The sequence below is a fragment of the Delphinus delphis genome, chromosome 11, assembly GCF_949987515.2.
Source record: "Delphinus delphis chromosome 11, mDelDel1.2, whole genome shotgun sequence".
In the NCBI taxonomy this organism is placed as follows: Eukaryota; Metazoa; Chordata; class Mammalia; order Artiodactyla; family Delphinidae; genus Delphinus; species Delphinus delphis.
Window position 1 is genome coordinate 11,035,539 of NC_082693.1, and position 27,280 is coordinate 11,062,818.

At 44.2% G+C, this 27,280-nt stretch overlaps 1 protein-coding gene across 1 annotated transcript in view; it reads right to left on the bottom strand.

Annotated features, from left to right (window-relative positions):
• GRIN2B (glutamate ionotropic receptor NMDA type subunit 2B) overlaps positions 1–27,280 on the bottom strand; it is a 409,891-nt gene that overhangs the window by 85,938 nt on the left and 296,673 nt on the right. Inside the window, exon 4 of the mRNA XM_060026118.1 lies at positions 17,962–18,076. Coding sequence (XP_059882101.1) covers positions 17,962–18,076 — 115 coding nt within the window. The remainder of the gene's footprint in view (positions 1–17,961; positions 18,077–27,280) is intronic.

Here is a 27,280-nt window from a genome sequence, read left to right on the forward strand (position 1 = left end):
TTATACTCAATGCCTGAGGCCAAAGAGAATGTGCTGGGCACCGCTGGCAAACGTGGAGCATGAGGCTTGAATTTCAGAGCTACAGGAATTGATGGGGAAGGAAACAGCCATCAGGACACTTAGAAGCTAGAGCATTAATCCACACTGCCCCCTGTCCCCCACCCCCATGGAACATGAGTGGGATCAGATCCTTCCTGTGCTGCCTTCAGTGGTGTGTGGTAGTCAGTATTGTCTCCGGAGTCTGCACGGTCCAAATCCTGGCTCTTCCACCTCCTAGCTGTGTGACCTTCAGAAAGCCACTAAACCTCTCTGGGCCGCATGATTTTTTCATTTGTGGTTTTGTCTTGAATAATGCTCCATAGGGACGTTGTGAGGGTTAACATGAGTTAATATAAAGTAATCTGCTTAGAACAGCGCCAGGCCTATAATACAGAAGTGACAGCTATGACTAACACCGTTACCTGTCAGCTAGGGCTCCTGTCTCTTTAGAAGAATTGGCACAAACTAGGGTTTTGACTCCCCAAATCTTCCGATTTCTTCCCTTCACTTCCCCTGCTTTCTGCCCTGGGTGGTGTCTACACCATTCTTTACCCCTTTTGAGAAATTTCCGCCCTTTCTCGCTTCTCTTGTAGTGCCGACTCTTATCTCAGTTCTCTCTTGCTCTCTCCACCTGTCCGTCCATTTTCCCTCACACTCCTTTCTTGGAGAACAGAATCCAGCACACTGCAGGCACTAATTAAAAATTCGTTGAATGAATGGTAAACCGGAGCAGAAACATACAATATAGTCCCAGAATACAACAGTGACTGCAAAATATAAAAAGGAAAAAAAAACACCTATAAATTATTTCTAATTTTGAAGGACGGGATCACAGAGAAAGAGGTAAGTGATCAGTTACAAGACAATATCCAGAAACACAGAATAAAAAATAAGAAGAGGCTGGCTTCCAGTGAGGTGGGGAGCCCTGGTGGTCTGCGTGTGTGCAACCGTGACGTTGATGTGTAGGCGACACTGCTTGACTCCAGCCACCCATGTCTCTTCCATGAAAGAGACACAAATAGTCAAACTGCATAAGGCAGTCAAGGCTTTTCCCTGTGTGCTCAGAAGCCAGGCCCCGAGGAAGCCTGCCCTCCACTGTTATTTCGTGAATGACTAGAAAGGCCGGAGAAGCAGGGCAGTGGAAAAATTCAACCTCCCTTTCCAGCCCCCATCCCAGAAGTTAGCTGTTAACAAAGCCCGTGGGGCCAATGACAGAGCCACCCCATCTAGGAAATGAAGTTCTAAAAATAAGCAATTCTTCTAACTAATTAACGAATAAATAGATGTCACTAAAAATATGCCACAGACAGAACACCGTGAAAAATCCAAAGGCGTACTTGAAACCACAGACTGTCTGAACTAGAAGATCTGGGGGATTTAATGCAACCCTCTTGCTTTATAGATACGGAAACTTGAAGCCCAGGGATCTTAAGTGACTTGTCCAAGGTCATCCAGCAGATGGATGTCAGAGCCAAGACTCGACAGGCCAAGGGGCGTGGACTTGCCTATTTCTGGGGATTTAATGGCAACCGAGTCTGGATATCCTGCTTGAGGCAGGCAGCAGCAAGGAGCCAGAGCAGAGAAAGAAAACAAGGAAAGAGCTCGGGAACTTCCACGCCAGCAGACTGGCTTCAAAGATTCAGTGAAAGTTGAGGCCGGGATTGAAGAAGTAACTCGGGAAGGAAATGGAGCAACAAAACCCACCAGGCAAACCTTCTGCTGTCCTGGAGTGAGTGGTTATTAAACAGTGTCCTGGGGAATTGGGGGTGTTCCAAGACTCAGCTCTAAAGGGCCAAATAGCTTTTTCATGTTCTAAAAGCCGCTTGAGCTCTCCGAGAAGAACGGCACAGGTGCTCATCTATTATTGAGCATGTTTAAAAAGGCATTTAGGAAAGAGCACCAAGAGACAGATTTGCAATACAGCGTCAGTCCCAGGAGGGCTGCGCCTGCTTAGAGAAGGAGCAGAGTTCACGTTCAGCGATATGGGAAGAGCCACCATGGGCAGGGGGCCTGGCGTTCTTGGGAACACCTGTTGGTGTCCCCCCTCCAGCAGGTGCCCGGAAGTGAGTGATGCAGGGGGCGAACGCCAACAGGCGCAGCCCCCCTGCTGTCAGCTTGCTCAGATCAGTGAGCCGTGGCCAAGATCTTGCACCTTGTGTGTCGGGGGGAACCGCATGGTGGGGGAGGGATTTTGTAACACTTACGTCTACATACACGGTTTCTAAATAATGAAATAATATAGAGCACTAAAAATTATGTGATAACTAGATGAATACAAATAGATAATAGATCAATTAATGGCTTGATAAATATTGAATGATATATTTTCTATCATATTTATATTTTTAATATTTTAATGGCATACCATTCACAGCACATTGTTAAAGGAAAGTGTAGGTTACAAAAATGGGAATGTACACTACTATCCCGATTTTATAAAAATATGCACTTACATTAATAAAACACATTTATAATCTAGAAGAGCACAGAGGAAAAAAGATCGGAATGATAGAAACCACAATGGACATAGAAATTATCCCTGGGAGGGAGAATTTGAGGTGAATTTTATTTTTTTTCTTTACGCTCTTGTCTATTAACTTTTTCTCAGTGAATAGCTACTATACTTTTGGATCAGACATAAATAACAAATATCATTACATAAAAGAGAAGTTTATTACTCAAGATGAAACTAGACAGCGCTCAAAATTCTCATCTGCCCCCTAGGGACTACAAGGTGAACTGCAACAAGCAATCAAAAGGCTGTGTCTGCTCCCTTTTTACCTGATTCCTTAATCCTGAATGCACCCATTTCCAAGGTATACATTTTTGTTTTTAAGCAGGGACTGAATCTTTTCTGAACTTGTTCCTGCTCTAGGAGTTGCAAACTCTAATGGCTGTAAGAACTAGGTAGATCATTAATAAAAGGGATGGGACACCTGGAGGGTGTGTATTGAATTGAGAGCGTGTATTCCACCCAAAGGAGGCTCTACCCCTCAGCCCCAGCAGAGTGTGAGCCCCAGGTGGCCACTCTTCAGATTTTTTTAGGAATCCACAAATCTGGAGTTTTAAGGTAATCTCTAAATTTGTAAGTGCTAAAGCCAATTTAATCTTAAATACACCACTCTGGGGCCACCTAGAACGTGTCTATGACCCCAAAGCTGCCTGTGTTCTGTGCGTTTTATGACCTTTCCTGAACATCCTCACCAGGTCCTCGTGTAGTGTCACATCGTGACCACAGGGTCACATGGAGACAACTCAGGAAGTGAAATAATTTCCACAACAGCTGCAAAAGAATGTCATGGTCACTTGGAACAGTAGATGAGGGTATGTGACTTACTAAATGCAGTTCTAATTAAACAAAGAGGGTTAATGCTTTTCGGTTTTTCGGAAAAATCAAGCATAAATGGTGAAATGTTCACAGTCCAATGTGTCAAATTAGAAAAATCCATGTCCATATTCTCTAAAACCTAGTAGTAATGGGAAAAATGGAAGCTCAAATACTACCCACACTTGCCCTGCTGCTTGGAAGTGGGTCTGTAGTCTCAACACAGTATCTGTGCCAAGTTTAAGCAGAGGACCTATGGGCATCATTTGAAAGGTTTTTACTTTAAGTTGCCAGTTAAATTTCTAACAGCTGTTGGACATACTCCTTAGAAATTTAACTGTCATCTTATTTAAAATAAGAAATTGTAAACAAGCCCCGCTGGGGGCTGGTATTCCTAAAAGCCCCTTGGGGGGCTGGCATCCTGTGGTTGAGAGCCCCCATACCCTATCTTACCACCTTAATGGCACTAGACGCCACTTGAAGTGATGATATTTACTTATTTGTTGATGTGCTTGTTGTCTGACCTCCTCACGAAGACAAAAATTCCTTGAGGGTGGGGGAACTGGTTGGTCTTATTCAATCCTGTTTCCCCAACACTTAGAATAGTGTCTGGTACTTAGTAGGGGCTCAGGAGATATTTCCTGAATGAACAAACCCAGCCAATCAGCCTAATATCCTGGAGTTTCTGTAGCAGTGACTGAAGACCATAGATAATTCACAGTCTCCTGGAGTGAGTGACACAGGCCTTCACTCTTTCTTGCTGGGCTTCTGACTCTATCCTCAACTTTGTGGAGGGATCAAGATTCAGATTGATTTCAAAGTAAAAGGCTGGAAAATAAAATGAGAACAGAAAACGGTGACAAAGTGGCAGTCTTAAATACCCATTAAACAGATAACGTCTTTTCTCCTTGTGAAAGGGAAATGTCTGTGGTCAACTATCTCTGTGTTTTATAGGTCAAAACTCAGATTTCTGGGCCTCATCCCTGGAGCTTTGGCAGCAGGACCTGAGAATCTGCATTCCAAATAAGTTCCCAGGTGATGCTGATGTTGCTGGTCCAGGGACCACACTTTGAGAATCACTGGTGTAAACTATAAAATGCTACGTGTCGGGCATTCCCTGGTGGCACAGTGTTGGAGAGTCCGCCTGCCGACGCAGGGGACGCGGGTTCGTGCCCCGGTCCGGGAAGATCCCACATGCCGCAGAGCGGCTGGGCCCGTGAGCCATGGCCGCTGAGCCTGCGCGTCCGGAGCCTGTGCTCTGCAACGGGAGAGGCCACAGCAGTGAGAGGCCCGCGTACCGCAAAAAAATAAATAAATAAATAAAATTAAATTAAATTAAAAAATAATAAAATGCTACGTGTCAGTTGCATTTTCTGTTTCACTCCCCACTTCACCATCATCCCCTTTGTAGTCAACCCTGACTAGGACGTGTCTTTTGACATAAACCACCTTCCCTTGTGGGAGGAACTCCTCTAACGCTTGTGGGCCAATCTACCCGCTGCACAATAAGGAAGCCATAAAGGGGAGACTGGCGGCGGTTTGTTACAGTGAAACAAAGGCCAAGGAGATCAAATGGCACAAGGACACACCATGAGGTTTCACGAACAGTCACTATCGCCTAATGTGGTTTGGTTGTTATGTAATGGTTACTGAGAACCCACAATGTCCTAAATCTAAGCTGAACATGTTTTTAATTCCCTGATTTGGGGGCAATGAGCCCAGCATGGATGCTGTGCTGTGTTGGGGACTTTACCATTCTTTTATTATTAATAAGACTCAATTTTTAAAAATCCCTGTGCAAACAGTTGTGTAAGAATAAAGGAAGAAAGTGGGTCCTTTGCCAGTTTATCATCGGGCACGTCAAGGATTCTATGTGCTGTTTCCTAGTTCCTTCCTTTCAGTGACTAAGGCCAAGGTCCAACCTTGCTGTGCACTTGTGTATGCGGTTCATTTTTCTTCACTTTCTTGTTTTCTAGAACCCAATTTCAGTTAAGATTGGTTTAAAATATGCTCAATTATACTTCAAAAACAAACAAACAAACATAGAAAAAGAGATCAGATTTCTGGCTACCAAAGGCAGGGGATGGGGGGAGGTGGAATTGGATGAAAGTGGTCAAAAGGTATAAACTTCTAGGTATAAGATAAATAAGTATTAGGGATGTGATGTACAACGTGATAAATATAATTAACACTGCTATATGATACATATGAAAATTGTTAAGAGAGTCAATCCTACGAGTTCTCGTTACCAGAAAGATATTTTTAAATGTCTATATCTATACAAGATGATGGATGTTCACTAAACTTACTGTGGTAATCATTTCATGATGTATGTAAGTCAGATCACCTTAAACTCATACAGTGCTGTCAATTATACCTCAATAAAACTGGAAGAAAAAAACATGTTCAAGTAAAGAACAGTGAATATTTGCACAGCACCTGCTACACGCCAGATACTGTGCTAAGAATTTTAAATGAATTATAGCTTATTTGATCCGTATAGCCACAGTTTGAGGTAGGTGCTATCATTCTTTCCGTTGTATAGATAAGGAAAGCGAAACAAAGAAAGTTGAAGCAACATCTATTTACACTGCTTTGGATGAATCACTGTGTTAGGCAAAGGTGAGGAAGATATGATGCCCCTTGGCTTTTAAACTATGCCGCAAAGGGTAAGTTCAAGAGTCCAAGGTTAAGGGGAAAGCATAGGGTTGTTGCAATTATGCTGGTGTGTAGACTAAACGCAGAGAGCAGAAGAGGAAACAGGATGGGAAGGTAGGTCAGTCTTGACTACTGTGATTTGGGAACCGGGGTCTGGAACTCACTTTGCCCTCTGGAAGCATTTCTCAAATTTCAGTCATTTGAGTTCCACTGTACCGATTTTTGCCACATCTGTGCACCACCTACACTATTTTTAATTACATATGAAACAACCTTCTTTTAAAAAGTATATTTATTAAAAAATTTCATATCATGACTGTAAATGTAAGACAAGTGTCACTTGTCAAAGATAGAAGATAACTATAAAGATAAACAGATTATTTAAATAAAAAATACTCATCCCTCTTAATTCATGTACCACAGTGAAACCCACAATCACACTTGGGGAAACACTGAAGTGACAATGAGGAATCACAGAAGATCAGTGGTCTTAGCTATTGGATTTCGCTTCTACTTTCTCTTTTATATATTTGTATGTATTCATCTCAATGAACCTTCAGCTAGTTTGATATGAAATGCCCAAACTCCTCTCTCTTAGCTAGTTGAGCTCATAAAATATTTAATTGATTGTGTTTTATGTAAAACAAAGTTAAAATTTCATGTCACTCTCTTGGTAAGATTTGAGGTCTGTTTTGTAGGTCAGCTATTTTAAATTCCTCTTGGTGTTTCGACATTTCTCTGCACCTCCTGCAGGTGTCTGATCAGTGGGGCTGCCTGGCTGCAGTGTCACTGCCATGGTGGCTGCATGTTAGAAGAGCTTTTAACGCAGAAGCAAACTATTTGCTAGGAAATCCATCCCGTCTATGTAATCAGGACCTAGACAACCATTGCTGTAGGTAGCTGTGGCCTTTGCTATTGGGAGAAACGTGTTCTGTCCTCACAGTTTGAGGAGATACGTTCTTGTTCTGGCTGAAAAAAAGAGGCAATGTATGCATGTATGTATTTTTAGGGATGTGTGTGTGTGAATGTGTGTTTAAGAATAGGTAGTAAAAAGGTATAAGGATGTAGGGATGCAGAAAAGCTTTTCTGCTGTTGTTCCTATCTTTCTTGCCTCTCGCCATTTCTCCTTCCCTTACTTTTTCATTTTATAATCTTCTCAGGAAAATATTACACTGAAACAGCCAGTCCCAGTTTAAGCCAACTCACCCCACCTACCTGGTACAGGACCATTTCTGAACACTTTGTTTAAAAACTCTCATGTGGTAGGGCTCACGTATTTCCGTGGTGTGGTCTGTCCTCTGGTCTACAAAACTATCCCCATTGGTAGTGCTACACTTTGATGCCATTAGTCTAGTTATACCGTTATACTCTGTGTATCAAGGCAAAACATATATTGGACTTAAATGGAGCCAGACGTAAATATCTACACTCAGCCCTGCCACTCCTTAAGTGTATGACTTTGGCAAATCATACAACTTCCCTGAGCCTCAGTATACTTACCTGTGCAATAGGAAGTAAGTTTTAATAGGAATCAAAATTAGGTCATATATGCTAAAACTCTTCATAAACCACATTCTTAATAAAGGGCCCAATAAATGTCAGATGTGTTAGTGCCAAATCTTCCTAAGATCCCTTGATCTCAGGATAGAGTGTTTCAGAAACTGTACGTCTTTCTCAGACCCTTTAGGGAGAATAGATGTTTTTTCACTGTTCTATGAAGAGAATGCTGAGGTGGCTTAAACATCCACCCGAAGTTCTACCCAAGAGGTAATATTCTATTCCTACACCAGAAAGCTCCCCTCCTTATGGGATGAGTGAAAAAGATGGTAGGCGTTATTATGAGAATAGTCAAAATTGACGATCTCAGAAGACACCATACACCAAACCTTGAGAGTAGAAAAACGTGAAAGGATATCTACAGGGTTTGGTGTAAACGGGGAACATTGTGCACTTTGAAAATACAGCTGTGGAGAATGGTCCTCTTTCCCTTGGGGTCTATCACTCTCTCCCGGACGTCTACTTGTGCTCTTCCCCTCTTTTATTTGTCTCCTCAAGACCACACTTTCATTCTCCTCATTCCCCTGGCACAGATCTGTTTTAAGTTTAAAGCTTCAGAACACGTAGCTGATGGAGCTAAGACCTGGATTGCCTGTAGAACTGGCAATGGGCAGCCTTTATGGGCAGCAGAGAATACCTGGGTCACATCATCACAGAGAGGGAGAAAGTGCAAGAGCTCGTCTCTCTCTCAGAATGAACTGAAATGTTCACCAAATTATGGACAGAAATCATTCTGATAGAGAAAATAATAAAATCACACCAAATAATCTTGAGTGCTACGGCTGCTGTGGAATGCTTGTATTCATGTTTTTTTTATTAATAGCTTTTATTCTTAAAGGCAGTTTATTTTCTTAATTGGCCAACGCTTCCTTTCAGCTCTTTGTACTGGGGGCCGATCAGCAGAGTTAACATGCCAAGGTCGGCGCTTCCCTCCCTATGCACACGAATCACTTTACCCTGGTCCCGGCCAGCTCTCATAAGTAGGTATTGTGGAGAGAGAGGCTGCGCGTGGACTTGTACAAATCTGTCATCGCTGCAGGAAGAACTCAAAGCAGAAGATCTCCTGGTGATAGGTCAACAGAGGCATGCTTGTAGGTGAAGAACATTCAGATATTATAGCTTTAATGTCACACCTCAGACTTCAGGGCAAGTGTATATGCTATTAATGTATGCACGAAGTAGCTTGTTTGGTGGAAAATACACCAAGGTATGAAAAGAGCGGTCCCTGCCATGATGGCCCGGACAGTCCTGAGGCACATCAGCCTGTGGGTATGTGAATCAGTCAGCCAGGTGCTGCCCCACTGGTGAAAGAAGGGGATCACTCTCCCTTCTTCCTGGGTCACTTGGGGCACAGAGAATGGAAACAGCACTAGAAACGATGTCACACCAGGCACGAGCCCTACTACCTCCTTAGGAACATGGGCCTGAATTTTACAAGCTTCCAACTCTCAAGAAAATGGTCCCAGGATGTTGAAAACCGCAGACACAGATGACGTGAACAGCCCCGTCTTCTGCGCTGTAACTGCCAAAGGTAAGAAACATTCTCAGCAGCAAAGTTAGAGGATCAGAAGGTCAGAAAGAAAAACCGTCTGGGATCCCCAGCAGACCAGGAATCACAAAGGAGAGCCTTTCACACCCACCGCGTGTGTCTTCTCCTTGTTACTGAATGAATATAACCCAAGCTTCTTGAATTAAAGGATATCATTTTGAATGTTTAGGGACATAAAACAACAACAAAAAAAGCTGACCAAACCTTGTCACCTCGGACATCAATCCTACACATCAAAGCTGGATTATCAAAAACTCTGAAATTATTCTCACATGAGTACCGGTCTCTACCGAGTACACATATGAATGCCTAATCGTGGGGGATCAGTTTAAAGAAGTATGATACATCTTTACAATGGAATAGGAGGCAGTCATTAAGTTTCTTGCTTTTGGATAACATTAATAAAATAAGAAAATGGTCACAGTATCATAGTGAGAGAAAGAAGAAGACTGCAAACTGCTCATACATTGCATTTCCAGTTCGATTGTATCACACTGTATTGTGTTAAAACATGCACATATACACACACAGGCAGAGAAAAAAGCATCCGTAAGGAACGGAAGAAATGTAAACACTAATTCTTTGTAGGTATGTAAATGGGTAAATTTTATTTTGTCCTCCCAGGTACCTTTAATAAGCACCAATTACCTTTATAATAAGAAAATCATAAATGTTGGTTTTAACCTGTATATTAACATAAGAGTCTTGTAACCTCTACACCACTATTTCATCTTCAATACCACTACTGGAAAAACATTATAGCCTAGAATTAGAAAGTTCAGAGGACTCAGGAGCCAACCAAAGACAACTGTCATGAAATAAAATCCTCAATAAAATTTAAACAAGGTGGATGAAAGCTATCTTTTGGCTTTGGGGAGCCTTTCCTCTATACAGCGTTTCCTTAAGTCAAGATTAAGCCAGCACTTCTGTCTCCAAGCTCCATCCTGCTTTTCTCCCCCATCAGCAGGTATAGGTTTCAAAAGCAAAGCCAACCAAGGTTATCTTGTTCTTTTATCCGCTTCATTCAGTGGCTGATGACAGCACATGAAGACAGCCAGCCTTTCTGGAATGACATTTCTGAAGTCCTTTCCCCCAGTACAACCTGCTCTGCTCTTCGAATTATTTTATAAACGTACATGGGGGTAGCAGCTTGACATTGTGCACTGAGTCTACCAGGAGTGGCTGTGGAGACCTTGGGGGTTAAGGGCACACCTCCCCACCATGGGCTGGCCCCCAGTGGTCTCTTTCCAGGACCCTGGAAAAGGGTGTAGGCAAAGAGCATGGGCCACGGCTCTTGGAGCTGAGGGAACCAAAGAAGGGAACACTTGGATGTGAAAGTCTGTGATAATCACAACTTGGAAAGACAACCAAAAGCATGTAATCCAGAGGCCTTGTCTATAAACCACTGTCATATATACGCAGGGTCTCTACTAACCAAGCAAGATGAAAGAGCCACCCAACTATCAGACCATATCAAATAGTCAGATTTAAAATCACCTTAGGTTATAGAAATTTTACGTGTCACAATAAGCGCCCTTCTCCTTGCAATACTTCTTTCCCCAGCAACTAGGAAAACAATAATACTAGTTTGGTGGGGGCAACACTAGGCTCATAGTAGGTCCTCAATCGTTATGTGCAGGAAGGAGGGAAGGGAGGGAGGGGAAGGGAAGAAGAACTCTCAAAGCCTATAGTTCACGCATTGTTGTTTGGGCAGGACTGCACGTTACAGAGCCATGAAGATATACCCAATCTTTAGTTCTTCCAAAGTCAGCCCCTGGTGGGGTTAACAGTTCTGGTACTCAACACTTCTCTCTAGAAAGAAATTCTCCTTATAGCTGATATAAATCCTCTCTGCTTGATCTTAAGCCCACTTACTCTGGTTCTGTCTCGGAGGAGAAAGTGAACAGCTGATCTCAACACTTGGTCCAATAATTCTTCATATATTTAAAGAGAGTAAGTCATCACCTTGTTGCCTCTTCTTCTTCCCCTCCGTGACCGCAACTCCCAGAGCCCTTCTCCGTGGATCCTGTTTCTGAACGCCTTAATCCAAGGATGCATATTAGTATGCAGTTCAAAGTCAGCAAAAGGAGCATGTTGTCAAGTGGTGGTATCGGGAGATGCAGAAAAAACACACCAACACGGGGAGGAGCTTCTGTTTCACTCCTCAGACGCCCTCTGAAAGTCTGGAGAGAGCACGTGGATAGCCCGTGGCCTCTTCCCCCGGGGCAGGAGGTGGAATTCAGTAGGCGCAGGTGTGTTCAGGCAACACCAAGTATTTCCTGGCCTGCTTAGCACTGTCTTGCACTGTGCTGGGCACAGACATCTAGCGGGAAACCAGCCAGATGTGGTTCCTGTGCTCGTGAGCAGACCGTCAGTTCGTCCGTGATGAGAGAGAGTGTGTGCGCGTGCGCACGCTCTCTGAAGGGATGGACGGGCTGTTTTATGTCACGGGTCAATGGCTTTCAAGCAGAATCTGCCACAGGAGCGATCAACCTCTGTCCTATCATCACCCACTTGACCGCTCTGGAACAGGTCACTCTAGTCCTCAGGTGTCGGTGTCACGGCGCAGCCGCAGCCTGGACTCAGTGCTGCCTCCTGGATACGGGGCTACCGGAAGCATCCCTTAACCTGTTTCGTTCATCGCAGGCTCCAGATGCTGGTGGGACCTTCTGTTCTATAATGTCGTTGCTTCCGAGGCGGCTCTTGGGAGTCTTCTCTCTACCAGTTTGGTTACCCTTCCTCTCTCTCACTGATCCATACGTTAATTCATAAATACGACTATGGACTCAGCACTTCCTACCGACCACTTTCACCTTGAACCCTTCTTCCACTGGTGGATATGGCTGTAATCTCTCAGGATTGCCAGCCTGAGGTGATAACTGGGGCTTGGGGAGCCCAAAGAATGACCCAGACAAACAAAGAATGTTTTAATCTACACAGGGACGGGTATTTTCTGGTAGGTGGAGGCAGGGAAGAGGGAGTGCGTTTCTAAAATACACCTCTGGCGAGGTTGGGGGAAAGACGAGCGGAGAGCCACACCGTATGTATTGTCCTGCAGTTCCGACCCAGACAGTCCCTTTAAGGTCTGTTTACCTCTTACAACCTGAAAAATGCATCATCATCATTTCTCGAAGTCATTACTCAGAACACACCCCACTGCATTTCATTTTTACTATCCCCATTTTAGGAACGATTAAATGGAAGCAGGGAGCAGTGGCGATGAAGCAAATCATGAGAGGCTCTGATAGAGACAGGAGCCGCTTCTCCGTGCCAGACTATTTCTAATGCAAGCTGATGCAGCTGTCCCCCTCTTAGAGAGACTCACAAACGAAGCCACTCTGCAAACAAATAGTTTTCACCATCCCCTACCCTTTCCAACTCACCATGCTGTGTGTGTGTGTTCCTCTTTATTTTTTTTGGACTTTTTTTTTTATTGGAGTATAATTGCTTTACAATGTCGTCTTAGTTTCTGCTGTACAACAAAGAGAATCAGCTATATGTGTACGTATATCCCCTCCCTCTTGAGCCTCCCTCCCAACGCCCCCGCCCCCGTCCCACCCCTCTAGGTCATCACAGAGCACCGAGCTGAGCTCCTTGCGCTATACAGCAGGTTCCCACTAGCTGTCTATTTTACACATGGTAGCGTATATGTGTCAATGCTGCTCTCTCAATTCGTCCCACCCTCCCCTTCCACTCCTGTGTCCACAAGTCCATTCTCTACGTCTGTGTCTGTGTGTTCCGCTTTAAATGTTCTTCACATTTCTACATACCAGAGATATGTACTTGGCTTTCTGTGAATATAATTCTGATCCAGAGGTCTCTTTGTTGTTCTAGCCCCCAGCCTCCATGCCTCCTCAGAGGCTACTAACATACGGTCCCACTAAAGGTTCACAAAAGCATGTACTATTCGTTTAAAAAAAGAGGTTGAGGAAATGTAGAAAATTTGTATATGCTTGGGAGTATCTTCAGAGCAAATACGTGAGACATTGCGAACTAGGATCGCTCTGAAGAGGGACCTGGGGAACAAAGGATCATGGGTGATCAGAGGACGTTCTTTTTACTGGATATTCTTTTGTATCATTTGACTTTTTACCATGTGAGCTATTACCTTAAAAAATTACTCGAGGAGGGTGGGGACTACCAATTGGTATTTGTTGAATACTGGCTATGTTTCAGCCACTATTAACTGGTTTTACTATAATAGCTCCTTTAGAGTTGGTTACTAAAAAACCCCCTGTAATCTGTATGACAGCCTTATGTAAAGCCCCATTTTACAAGAGGGAAACAGACCCCGGTAATACCAGTCGCTCTGTGCACACAGCTGATAAATGGCGATGTGGGAAACTGAACTCGGCTCTCTCCGATTTCTAAAACCATTCTCAGTCCCACAGACTATCCTGCCATCACTTGAAGTCTTTTGGAAGGAACCAAACTGATAAGACAGTAGCTTTGAGACGACTTTGTAAAAACCTGAAGGAATGCTGTGAAATCCTATCACACGACTCACACAGTAAATCTTCCTCTTGCCTAGGCTTCCTGTCGAACACTGTTCGGGCGTGCCTGCCCGGAGATGAGCCCTCCCAAAGGCGCCCTGAGGCCCTTGCTGGTCCTCGGGGTGCTCAGTCCGCAGGGAGATGTACCTGCTCTTATGTGCTTTTCAGTCAACCACTCAGTCTACACGGGAGAGTCTCAGGTAGAAGCGAATGGTCACTACCAGTCACTGCTCTAACCCTCCTGAGCGTACAGAGTCTTCATTTATTTAACAATTATCTTTTGAGTGGTCCCTCTGAGCCAAGCACTCTTCTGAAGTGTTAGAATTATTGAGGTGAACTAGGCCCTTGCACCCACACAGCATCGACCTGGTGTGGGAAAACAGGTGGCAAACAACACAAACAAGCAGACAAATGAGCAGAACGTCAGACAATAAGTATCTTGAAGCAAATGAAAATGAACCTGACTGGGTGGCTACCTCAGCTTGGGTCATCAGGGAAGGCCTTCTGAAGAGACGACATTTACCCCAACGACAAGAATGCCAAACGTGTCCTGGGAGCTACTGTCCTTAAATACGAAGTTGGGCTCCTTCTGTATGCTCCGGCCCTCACCAACTTTCATGCCACGCCCCGATTTATCTACAGCGTGAATACGTAACCTCAGAAGCTAGAGCTGCAAAGGACCCATCTCACGCCATCGTTCTAGACATGAGGGCAGAAAGATCCAGAAAGGTGAAAAGAGCAGGTCACACAGCCAGTTAGGGGCAGCACTAGAGGCCAAAGGCCCCAGCTCTTAGCCCACGCCTCTTCCTCAAATTGAGACTCATTCTCTCCTTATCTCTCCAGTGACCATCTCTTCACTGTAGAATCCTCACCCCGAGGGCCTGCCTCTCTGAAGTCTAAATCTTCCCTGGACCACTGGGGACCTTCTGGAATGCTATTAGGAGTCCTAAGCATGCAGAAGGGTTCTGGGGGCCAGGGTGACAGTGGAAGAAAAGGTACAACTTCCCACGGTTCGATCTTACCACAACCCAGACATGCCCTAGACCTGTGCCTGGCATCCCTACCCTGCCCGCAAGGGCTTCCAAGTCTGGGAGCTGTAGGGCTCATGAACCTAAGGAATACTGAACATCTCTCTTCAGCAATGCTCCCTGATGTAACCAAGTCAGTACGAAGAGGTTCTATTCTAGGATCCCAATCCCCCAAAAGACTTTATCAAAAGATTACCCACAGAATTGCTTTAAATAACAAGCTCCCTTAGCACACTTAAAGTACGATCTATGAAAACTCAATCTGCATAAAGATTTTCTCTCCCCTCGCCCAAAAAAACGAGCTCTTGTATCAAGGGCAATAGCATAAACTTGATTCTTCATGATGGATTTTAGACTCTTGTATTATGTAATGGTTCTCGTTCATTCTACATATATTTATTGAGCTATGCAACACGATCCTCCAGGTTGCCATGAGGACACAACAGCCTCTCTCCTCTGGAAGCATCACACATGCAACTCTAACACAGGCAGATGTGACGAGTACTACAACAGAGGTACGGACCAAGGCTACAGGGCATAAGGGAGCAAAAAATTATATCTTGGTCAAAGATCAGGGATGGAGACTGCAACATTTTAATTGGGCTTCAAAGGATGATTATGATTTGTATAATTGGACCATTCATTCCAGGAAAAGAAAACATCACGACACTCTGTACGGAGAACAAGACATACAAGGGCACGTTCTCAGAACAGAGAGGAGTCCAGCGTAGCTTGAAGGTGAGATGGGAAATGGTGAGGAAGAGAAGACGGGTGTTGGAAAAGAGACCAGAGCCTTGAATGCAAGAACAGATAGAGTTTGGGCCCAATCCACAAACTGCAGAAGCTCTGAGCAGGTTTTGGGCAGAGAAAGAACTAGAATTGTGGCTTGGGAAGCTCTTTCTAGAAGCCATGTCCAGGGCTGATCTGAACGGTTCAACGTGGGCGTCAGGGAGGAGGAGGCCCATTTAAAAAATTATCCACATGGTTCCCAGCTCATATAGAAATAAGGAATAAATTCAAGAGTTAGAGTAGAGGTAGATCTGTTAAGGAGGCGTGGGATCCAACCCCCAGGAAGGAGGGTCTAGTTTTGGAAAGGGCTGGGGGTCCCAGGCCTCAGATTCCAGCCTAAGGAAGAGAAGGCAGCACAAATGATGGGAAGTGGTGTCTCTTTAAGACAGGACGGTCGTGACAGGGCCCCTTACTTGAGACAGTAATCATGGTCTACTGAATAAAAGCCACCCTAGCTGGATGTCTTCTGATCCACGCATGAAGCCTCCGTTTTTTAATAACTCCTCTTCTGGAGATATACAGAAGCGCCTGTTGTACATGCCGGCCCAGACACTCCTTGAATGATTATGTCTCCACAGCAGCAGTGAAAAGCAGCTTGACTGGGGTAAGGAGTGGAAGCCCAGGGAATAGCCATTTTGGGACAAATGACAACTCAGGGGAGGGGCGGCAGCTTCAATCAAGAGCCCCGGGCATAATGGCAGCCTTACAGCCAAGCCCTGATATGAGGAACACATGACAGATCAAGGTCTTCGGTTTGAAAGATAAGGCCCTGGGTCCCACCACCTGAGACACACATGCCTGGTTTCACAGGTGAGCATTCTCACAACCACCTGTCCACGGCTCTCTGTGACAAGATGGTGAATTTCACGAAGTTCATCTCTGGCTTCTTTTCCTGGCTACTCTCTTGGGAACTACATCACCTGGTTTCCATCCTAGTCAGAGCCATGCTGACATCCTGAAGTCTGTTCTCAGCCAACTGGCCCACAGCGTCTGCAGCGTCTGTAAATCAATGCTTCCCAACGTGATTCACAGAATATGATTTCATGGGTAAAGGGTTCTCATGATAAATCATTTGGGGAAATGCCAGATTAAATAAAATTAAAGATGTCTCTTTGCTGTAAGGCACCTCTGTTGGCAACAACGTGGATGGACCTTGAGGGTGTTATTCTAAGTGAAGTAAGTCAGACAGAGAAAGACAAACACTGCATGATCTCACTTATAAGTGGACTCGAAAACAAAAGAAAAAGAAAAAAACCTAGTTCACAGATACAGAGAACAGACTGGTGGGTGGTTCGTCAAAGGGTACAAAGTTCCAGGTGTGAAATAAATAAGTCATGGGAGAGTAATGTACAGCATGCTGACTGTGGTTAATAATCCTGTGTTGCATTATGAAAGCTGCGAAGAGAGTAGATTTTAAAAGTTCTCGTCACAACAACAAAAAAACTTTGCAACTATGTATGGTGACGGATGTTAACTAGACTCTCTGTGGTGATCATTTCATAATATATACAAATATTGAACCATTATACCGTATACTTAAAACTAGTATAACGATGTATGTCAACTATCCCTCAGTAAAAGACACCTCTGAACATTCGAATGCTAATATGTTCTGAGAATCTCCCAGAGTGAGACAGAGTAGACGGCATCTCTCGGTCTTATTTATCGGAAACCATTTCTCAGCAAAGCGTCTAAAGGCACAAGTGCCCTGCCGAACATTCTCGGGAACACCAGTGATGACATCACTCTCAGGAACGTTTGCATTTAACCAGGAATCAGGTATGATAATAAAAGCCAATCCCTAGTAAGTGCTTACGATGTGCCAGGCACCCTTCTAAGTCCTTTACATATATTAATATAGTTAATCCTTATAACAACCCTGTGTTATCGGTACTATTATTATTAACCCCATTTTTCAGACGAGGAAGTGGAGGCACAGAGAAGTTAAGAGATTTGCCCAAGGTCCTAAACAGACAATTTAGTGAGTAGAGGAGCCGGGGATTGAACCTAGGCAGTCTGGCGCCCACGTAAATTAACGCCTAATGGTAGAATTTCAGACACTGTGGTCAGCTGGCAGTGGGAGAGATCCTGAGAAGAGCCTTGCATGGCAAGCCTCCAGTCACAGGAAATCCAGAGTTGTGTGCTCACAAATTAGGCTTCACAGGCCTCCCCAGTATACCGTGTAGGACACGACTTCTGAATTACACCATGATTCGGTTTCTCCACCTAATCGTGTTATATGGCACATGCACACTCTTCCATTAAAGCGAAGTCATGCTGCAGACAGCACCACTACCAATGAAACAGAAATACATAGGGACAATCATCTCTTGATTGACCGAAGTAGCAAGAAAATGAAGATGCAAGTTTGAGAAATGGCCTCCCCTGTGTTCTTAAAGCATTGATCTCTTGCTCTCCAGCTCAGAGAGCAAAACCAAGGCGCCATTTTCCTCCAATGTGTTGCAGACTTTCCGATCCCCACCCCCTCTAGTTAGTATGAGAATTGCCAAAGACGTGTCCTACCCTCTCCCACTTCCTCTCCTTGTTCAGAAGTATGATCACCAGTTTCGGGTGCATCTGGTAGCCGTCTTCACTGAAGGACAGATTTCTCCCTTCAAAAGTCACATTGATCAGATACCTGGAAAGATAAAATACAGAGAAGGTTGAAAGTACGAAGAAGGTACGCTAGAACAAGATGGTTAGGAAGACGGAGAGAATGGGCTGGAGGCAGACACGTAGATAGCGGTACAAATACCACGTAAAGCTTGTACCCCTTGGGCTCCCATCTGATGATCCAGTACCGTCCTCCAAGCCTTCACATAATAGGAATAATAAGAAAAGACAGAAATTTAAAACAAGGGCAGTGGGTTTGACTTTAGTCTGCAGCTATGACTGAGCAACTTATTTAGCCTTTTGAACATCAGTTTTTCATGATCTGCCAAAAATGGGGTAACAAAGAACCTGCTCTATTAGGTTTGTAAGGCTTAAATTAGATAGCTCACCACGGGGCCTGGTGCAGAGTAAACTCTCATTAAGTGTTAACGATTAGTATTCAAAAAAGGAGCTGGATTAAAGGGCAGAGGTGGTAGAGACAAGACACAGTGAGCGTGGGCCAACACAACTTCCTGCTCAGAGAGCCTGGAGTTTAGGGTCTTTCCGCCTCCCAGAGATATGCCTACACTTCTGAACTCTTGCGATGTGCCTGCCCAGCTCATACTTCTAAGGGTTGCAAGATAAGTCCAGCAGTCAGGGATCTGGTTCCACGAGATGTATCTGGAAACCAGGACTATTGCACTTTGTAGAGTGAACAGAAAATAGCAGGGGCGGGACGTGGTGATGGGGGAGGAGGGAGAGACATTTCACAGAGTGTTCTAGGTTCAGGCACTTAAACTAGCAGAAACTCTAATAATTAGAGTCAGACCAATGGAGTTGTCTCCCTCTCCAACACCTGTACCCCCCGCTCAGCCCAGCCCCCTGCTGGCTGCTCTGACTCGATGAAGTTCCCTCACCGGGAATTCCCACAGGCGTGCTCATTCCAACGGCACTAGTGCGACTGTGCTGATGGTAATTTGGGTCCCTTTACCATCATGGCTCAAGGAATCAATAATGATTCGCTCTGTGTTCACATGACATGCTACTCTGGAGCCTCGCACCTGATGCTGCTGTGAGATGTGTCTCTGCTAAGAAGCAAAATGGGAATCTTGTGATTGTCCTGAGCATTCTAAAGGGCTTCAAACCTTTGACCAACAACGGTGTCCTACTACATCTGAAGGGCAGAAGAAGAACGTGCAGGAGGTAGCTTAAAGGCTCCTCTTTTAAATCTTTTCATTCAACAGAACTGTGAGCCTCTTCTTTGATTCTTCCAGATAACATTAGGTTAAGCAACAAGGTTGCTAGGAAGTCACGTCCTTCAGGCACTTCTAGGGATGACTAGGCATTGTGAACCAAATCCTCATGGACCACTTCTCACTTCTAGAGCCGCCTGGGATTTTTCAACCTGTCATTCCGGGGCAAATGCAATCAAGAATACAGACCTCAAAAGAGTAGAGATTCCTAGAATCTCAAAATCGGAAGAGACCTTCACAGTCAATCAGCCACTTACTTCCTGTAGTTTATGCTTCCCTTCTACATCATAAAAGCAGCCCTCTCAGCTCTTCTTGAATACTTCCACTGAAGGGGAGCTTACCACTGTACACCCTTCCCTCAAGGCAGCCATCTCACTGCTGGGCAGTTCTTTTTTACCTAAAGCTGAAATCTGCTCCCCTACCACCCCTAGATCCCTGTCTCCGCCTCAGATATTATACAGTCTTAGTCTAATGCTTCTTCCACATGGGAGCCCTTCAAGTATTTGAAGATATTTATCGTGTAGCCCTTACAAAATAAATTTCAGTCTTTGAAGAAACCATAAGCTCAATTAGTTCTATAATTTTAACTTGATAGATCAGGGAACTGAAGCACAGAGAGGTCAAATTATGTGTCCAATGTTCTCTGGCTAATTGGGAGCAGAAATAACATTTTAAGCGCCATTCTCGATCCCATGTCCTCTCTAGCACCCCACCCTGGTTCTCGCATGCCACAGCAGCGTTAACATCCCTGGTTCCTTCATGTGGTCCTCCTATGCTATGGCTTCAGCTCCCTCCCTCTATCCCCTTGGCCACACTCTCTGGACACTTGCAGTCGGTAAAAGTGTAGCATCCCTGATTCCACTCAAGGCTCCACCTGGCGTCTTCGCCATCCCCTGTGCCATTCCTCCTCTCAGCTCGGTGCCGCCCGCTCCAGCCCGTCACTGCTGAGAGGGTGATACTCGGGTCTCCTGCAGTTAACAACAACTTCAACAATGCAACCGAAGTCCCATATGATTCACTTCGGGGAGTGTAATTACAAAAGCACAAGACACAGTATTTTAAACTAACAGACCAGAATTTAAGCACCCAACATAACCAACTTGAAAAATATGTTCTTACGACAACAATATGGTGCGGCTTAGAGTAATTTCTGGAAGTCTGCAGAGAAGGTGTACAAAACATGTAAAAAAAATCAGTCCTGCCTCTTTTTTGGAAGAATGCAAGAGAGGAGGGGGAGACAGAGAAGGAAGGAAGGAAGGAAGGGAGGGAGGGAAGGAAGGAAATGGAAAGAGAGAGAGAAATAAGTAGGAAGGGAGGGAGGGAGAGAGGGAAAGAGGGAGAGAAGGAGGGAGGGAAATAAATTATCTGGTTTAAGCACCCTCCTTTTCACCAGACAAGCCTCTGAATAATTCTGACTTTATCTAAAATGCCATTAAGAATATTTCAAAGAAAGTGTCCATTTCAGAAGGCAATTATAAAAGAGGAGTTCCAAAAATCATGTAAGTCATAAGCAGCGCGCATGGAATAAGTATACCGCCTCTCAAGATGACTTCTTTGAAAGGGGACAGCACTGAATTAAGTGGGTAAGTTGAGAAATTCAAACGCCGAGAAAATAAACCACGTTCACGGGTAACTGCTCTGTAGTTAATTTCTCTAATTGTCCCTGCTCCCGAGCCTTTTGGTTTTCCTTGTACATTTCTCTCTCTCTGGGATGTTCACCCTCTTTCAGTTCGACATGTTCATTTTATTCTATGTTGATATTCCTCATATATTGTACTTATCAAAAATAGTATTAAAATGTTATGATGATACACAAAATACTCTTCTCCAAAGTATCCTTTAATCATTCGTATCCTTCAGCAGTGTACAGAGTGAACATTCACATTGTGTTTTTCTGAGTAATTCCCTGAGACGTGCCAACATTTAGCTATTAGTGAGGAGCTTGCAAATATATACTCGCCTTGAGCAAGGATGCCCTTTGAATAGCAGAAAAGACCAATCCACTCATTGGTAATGAAAAGTGTGAAAAAATAATCGGGAGTGTGGTCACTTTTAGACACGTGACCTTGGCCTTGAACCTGACTTCTTCCTCTTTAAAATGGAAACACCATTTTTTACCTCCAGCTTATCAGGTTGTGATGATCACATGAAATAGGGGGTAGAAAAATGATAGAAACTATGACACAAATATAAGGTTATATAGAATAAAAAATAGATATTAGCCTGATTTGAGGATCTAAAGGCAAGGAACTTGCCTCATTTTGGACCTCAGTGAGTAAAAGTGGGATGATTACATTTAATAAGACCAAATGGTCCATGGAACACATGGGAGGAATGGAAATCGTATCTCACGTATGGAGGATAAACTAGGTCAAATGGTCATATTAACTTAATTTCCATAAGACCTGGAAATATCCAACTACCTTTGAATCTGGCTGTACTTTGTCAATTTTGAATATTAATTAAATGAAAACCTCAAAACTTCCATGTATAAATTCTCAGTAAAGGATTAAACTACAAGATTAAGAGATGCCACGGCAATTCTGTTTTTCTCTAAAAATGTCATCCTCAAGTATGTAATCAGAAAACCTAGCTTCAAGTGGCAGCCATATTCAGAAGCTCTGTCCATAAAACTTTAGTCCCCTGGGAGGCCCATCAAGGTTTGGTGCATAAAAATATTGCTTGATTTGTCCCTGGGATGCAGCAACCTGATGGCTTGTGTCATAAAGTTCTAATAGTACACAAATCTCAGATTGCCGGAACTAGAAGAAAACTTAGGAACTGTCCACTGAGAACTCTCATTTTAGAAAGGAGGAAACGGGTCCCAAGACGCTACCTGACTTTCGCAGGTGACTTGCCTGTTCGGGACCGCAGTTCAAGTCTTCCGATTTCAAGTTCAGTGTTCTTTTCCTTACATCACCAAGTAAAGTGAAATCAGTGTCGCTGAGCCCCAGATGTGCCCCTTAGCATTCTCACATCACGTGCCATGCCCTGGTCTATGCAGACCCCTAATACAGACTGCAGGAAATAAAACCCATCTCATTTCCTGCCTGACCCCGGCTTGTGGAGAGTCTCAGAAAAGAACGCTGATGGGCTCAGAGCCAATACATTTGCTGCGTGTGGCCACAGTCATCCTCCACTGGGTTTAATGGGGTCAAGTTGAGGTAAAAAGCCCTTGTGCCTCTTTGACTTTGACCGTGCCACTCAGAGCTCATTTGCTGCAATGATTTAGCAGTACGCCCAGTGTGGGAGGTGTCGGAAGAGCTCTGCCAGAATTCTCCCAGCAAACCAAGAGCCCGAGCACCACAGTACTAATTGTGCCCTCCATATTTTCACAAGGCACTAGATTCTTTTTATGAATGTCTTTTAATGTGGTAATAAGAGAGACAAGTCTCTCCTCTCAGGTGATCCTTTCAATTTTCAGATAAGCAGATGAAGTCCAGAGGGTTCTGTGGCTTTACCAAGATCACATGACAGGGCTGGAATGAGGATCCAGGTATCCTCACCCCCAGACCAGTGATCTTTCCACTCAACACCATGCCTCAAAAATGGTGGGGCTTCCCTGGTGGCGCAGTGGTTGAGAGTCCGCCTGATGATGCAGGGGACACGGGTTCGTGCCCTGGTCCGGGAAGATCCCACATGCCGCGCAACGGCTAGGCCTGTGAGCCATGGTCGCTAAGCCTGCGCGTCCGGAGCCTGTGCTCCGCAACGGGAGAGGCCACAACAGTGAGAGGCCCGCGTACCGCAAAAAAAAAAAAAAAAAAAATGGTGGAGTTTTTCATAGCTCTCAATTTCCATTCTACATTCTCAATTTCCATTTTCCAATTTCCATTCCATTGGAGAACTGGAAATTCTCCAATTTCCATTTGTTATTCAGAGCAAAATAATAAAGGAGGAAACACAGCTCCAGGGAGGAGAACTGAATTCTTGCCCCCTTTGTGTACAATTTCCTAGCTCTGAAAATCTGTAACTGTCACTGTGTCTTTGGTGTGTCACTTACCATTTAAAGCCTGCAGCTCCCTCATCTATAAAATAGACTCGTTCAGACCATCTCACTTGCCTGATGCGGGAAGCACAGGGCTCCTTCGAGATGCTCTCTATCTCTATGTTTCATCTGATTAATACTGTGGCTATTATATTGCTAAACTCTATCATCTAAATGACAAAACCACAGATCTTTCAAAAAGCTTTTCTCTGGTCTCTTTTTAACAATTACTATTTCATATGCGTGTTTTCTCTTGAAATAGCAGGAACAATTTCCCATGGGATTAGAAATAGTGGACTTAAAAACATTTAAAAGCTACTTAGTTAGAGACCAGTATTGGGGGAAGAAAGCAAAATATTTAAAAATTAGATGTTCCTTGTGATGGTTTGGTAGACTAAATAGAAATTCATGATAATTAAAATGAATCCCAAATGACCAACCCAGTACAATGTGGTCAACATGGCAGGCCATGGCCTGGGAACAATTCTCTCCTGTACTTACCAATAGCTTCTTCTGGGATCAAACCCAGAAGAAAGATCTCATTAGTGAGATATCCTGCACTCAAATGAATGACTTAGACAATGCCCCTAAATGCTGGTAGGAAGAAAATAAGGAGAAACAGGAAAAAATAAGTTAATCGAAGAAGAAAGGAATGCAGTATGTACTGCGCACACACTCCGTCACCAGCACCTGCAGGAACAGCAGCAGGCAGTGTGCGTGGCATTTCAGAGTAAGGACCTGGGCTCCCTTGTGGCGCAGTGGTTGAGAGTCCACCTGCCGATGCAGGGGACACGGGTTCGTGCCCCGGTCCGGGAAGATCCCACATGCCGCGGAGCGGCTGGGCCCGTGAGCCATGGCCGCTGAGCCTGCGCGTCCGGAGCCTGTGCTCCGCAACGGGAGAGGCCACAGCAGTGAGAGGCCCGCGTATCGCAAAAAAAAAAAGAGTAAGGACCCTGCAGTCAGACCACTTCTGTTCGGATCCTAGATCCACCAGTTTCTAGGTTACGTGACAATGTTTTCAAGGCACACGCATTATTTTATTCTGGCCAACAATGGTTTTCTTTTTGAGGAAAAGGGATTTGAAGAAGCTTTAAAGGTTTCCTTTGGCACATAGGCATATATTTTCATATATAAAAATACTAAACCATGTTGTTGAACAAAATTAGAAATACCAGTTTCCTAAGCTGTCAAGTGTAGGCCTTTTCTCTTATTTTGCAAAATGAAACTTAGTAGAGAACGTCAGGAAAAACTAATTTGAAAAGTAGATTGTAACATTAATTACTTGACGCAACTTAAAAATAGTTTGTCTTCCAGTGGATTAAACATTTTCTCTGAAGAGGTGTTCATGCCATTCATTTATTTTACAAACCATTCCTTACAAATCATAAAAGCTTCAAGTTTGGGCCAGTCCATATCTCAGTTATTTAAATTCTAAATTCATAGTGTTAAATTAATGAGATATTAAAGTATCTTGAAGACTGTCTGATACAAATTTTTTTTTACATCTTTATTGGAGTATAATTGCTGAACAATGGTGTGTTAGTTTCTGCTTTATAACAAAGTGAGTCAGTTATACATATACATATGTCCCCATATCTCTTCCCTCTTGCATCTCCCTCCCTCCCTCCCTCCCTATCCCACCCCTCTAGGTGGTCACAAAGCACCTGATATAAATTTAATATACTTCCTCTCTCCTACTGGTGGTGAGGATTGGCCCCTTAGCAATCTGGCTGAGGGGTAAATGGTGATGTGTCAACTCACCAACTATTACAGTGGGAGAGTCTTCTCTGGCCCCTAGGCCTGACAATGAAATATTTCTGAGAGCTATTACCCGACTTCTGTTTCATGACTGAATGCCATGAATTAGATTTATCTGACATGAAAGAAAACAGAGGGGCATTGTTGAGAGTCACCTGACAATCTCTGCTCAGATATAAGAAGGTAGAGAATATTTCATCTTCCTCCAGAAAGATGTTATGTCAGTGAGCTCCGAGGGGCTCTGCCACCAGCTGTGATGGCCTCCTGTCTACTCTTTCATCCTCGTTTCTGTACCCTTCCACCAAGCGGGGTCAACGTGGCAGGCCATGGCCAGGTGACAATTCTCCTCTGCATCGTTCCATCTGAGATCAAACCCAGGAGCTTGTCCTCATTAGTAAGATACCCTACACTCGAATGAATGAAAAGGCCTGGACGATGCCTCAAAATGCTTAATGAGGAGTTAGTAGAAAGAAAATAAAAGGGAGAAACAGTACACCTGGAACTAACACAACGCTGTAAATCAACTATACTTCAATAAAAAAAAAATAGTGAAGATGGAAAAAAAAGGGAGAAACAGAATATGTTACGTGAAGATTAAAGGAATGTAGTATGTATTAAACACACACACACACACACACACAACGGTACCACCAATATGCAGTGCAGCGTGGTGTGGAAAAGCAAGAACACTGCAGTCAGATGAGTTCTGCTCAAGTCCTTGCTCAGCCAGTTCTGAAGTTGCGTGACCTCATGAGTTATTTAACCTTCCTTTGCCTCGGTTTCTTCACTATAAAGATATGAATAATAATAGCACTTACGGGACTGCTGTGAGGATACGTAAAGGACTTAGAGCTATACTACTGCATCGATACATAATGAGCCTTAGGTTTTAGCTGCTGTTGTTGTTATTATGATGGCTGCCTTTTGAAAAAATACTGCCTGGATATCAGAGAATGTTAGAGTTAGTGGGGACTCCTGGATCACAGTCTGAGCTTCCATATTTAAAGGAAGGCCTGGGAAGATGCCGCTCTTCGGCAGGGTAAGTTCGGAGTCCGGGTCTCCCGATTTCTGGATCTCTTCTTTTCCATAAAAGCACATTTCCTCCCATTCCCACAGTATCCGAACGGCTAGGGCTTCGGGACATTTGTTTTGTCTCCTATGGTTGGTTCCCCCTGTGAGGTACTCTGCAGTAGGGAATCACTTAACCGTACTACTTCCGTGTACAGTTCACTTCCTGAGGAAGGCCAAAGGTGAGCTCATAGTTCCATAACTTTAGTCTAGAATAAATGACTCCTCAAAATGACCTCCATTCTGGCCTCCTGGAAGCCTGATTGGAACACTGTGCAATTCTCTTTAGAATTCCTTTGGAGGGGACGCGCTCCTGCTTGTGGGTTCCTTAGGGAACTGTGCACAGGACTCAAGATGGGGAAGGAATTCCTCCTGGTGCTCGTGCCCACAGCCCTGCGTCACCTCTGCTACGGGCGACACAGGCGAGGGTGTGACGGGAAACCCAGGGTTATCAGAGGCAGTTCGCAAGGCGACACTCCCAGTGGGAGGGAATCAAGTAACTCTTCTGGGTTATGTTATCATCACTGGATTTTTTTTTTTTTCATTTTAAGTTCATGCTTTCATGTTGCATGTAAGTTAAAATCACTTCCTTTTTCAAAAGCACGGAATAAAACCCCTCTTCTCTTCCCTAGGTTATGTGCGCAGTATACTGGAATATAGCCCAGCGTGGGCTACCAAAACTAAGCAGTTGGGAGCTTCCGAGAGAAAATGCCAAGACAGGTCAAAGGCTAGCTGATCGCTGAGTACACTGCTATTTCTTCTTTATGCCTACTAATAATGTGCAGGTGAAGGCTTGCCTCTCTGATGTCCATTTGAGCTCAAGAGCTGGCAGCCCTGCTCAGGGGCTATATGCCCAAAAGCAGCCAAACAGTGACTGGCACAGACTTCTCCAGGACATTCAACCCTGACGACCAGAAGCCTTTTCCTTCTTGTCAATGTTCAGACTTTACTGAAAGAAACCCTGCTCATATACGCCCTTGGTCAAGAATCCAAAGTGACCTGGGCATGACATCAAGGGAAAAGAATAAGGAGGCTTTTCTCTTCCTTTTGGCCTTTCTCCAGTTCCTCAATTTGTTCTTCCATAGGAGCCCGTCTCTACCCTCTCCTCTACCTGAGGTGGCCAACAAAATGAACACACTCGCAATATCTCCATGCACATAGCACCTGCCCGCTCTGTAGCTATGAG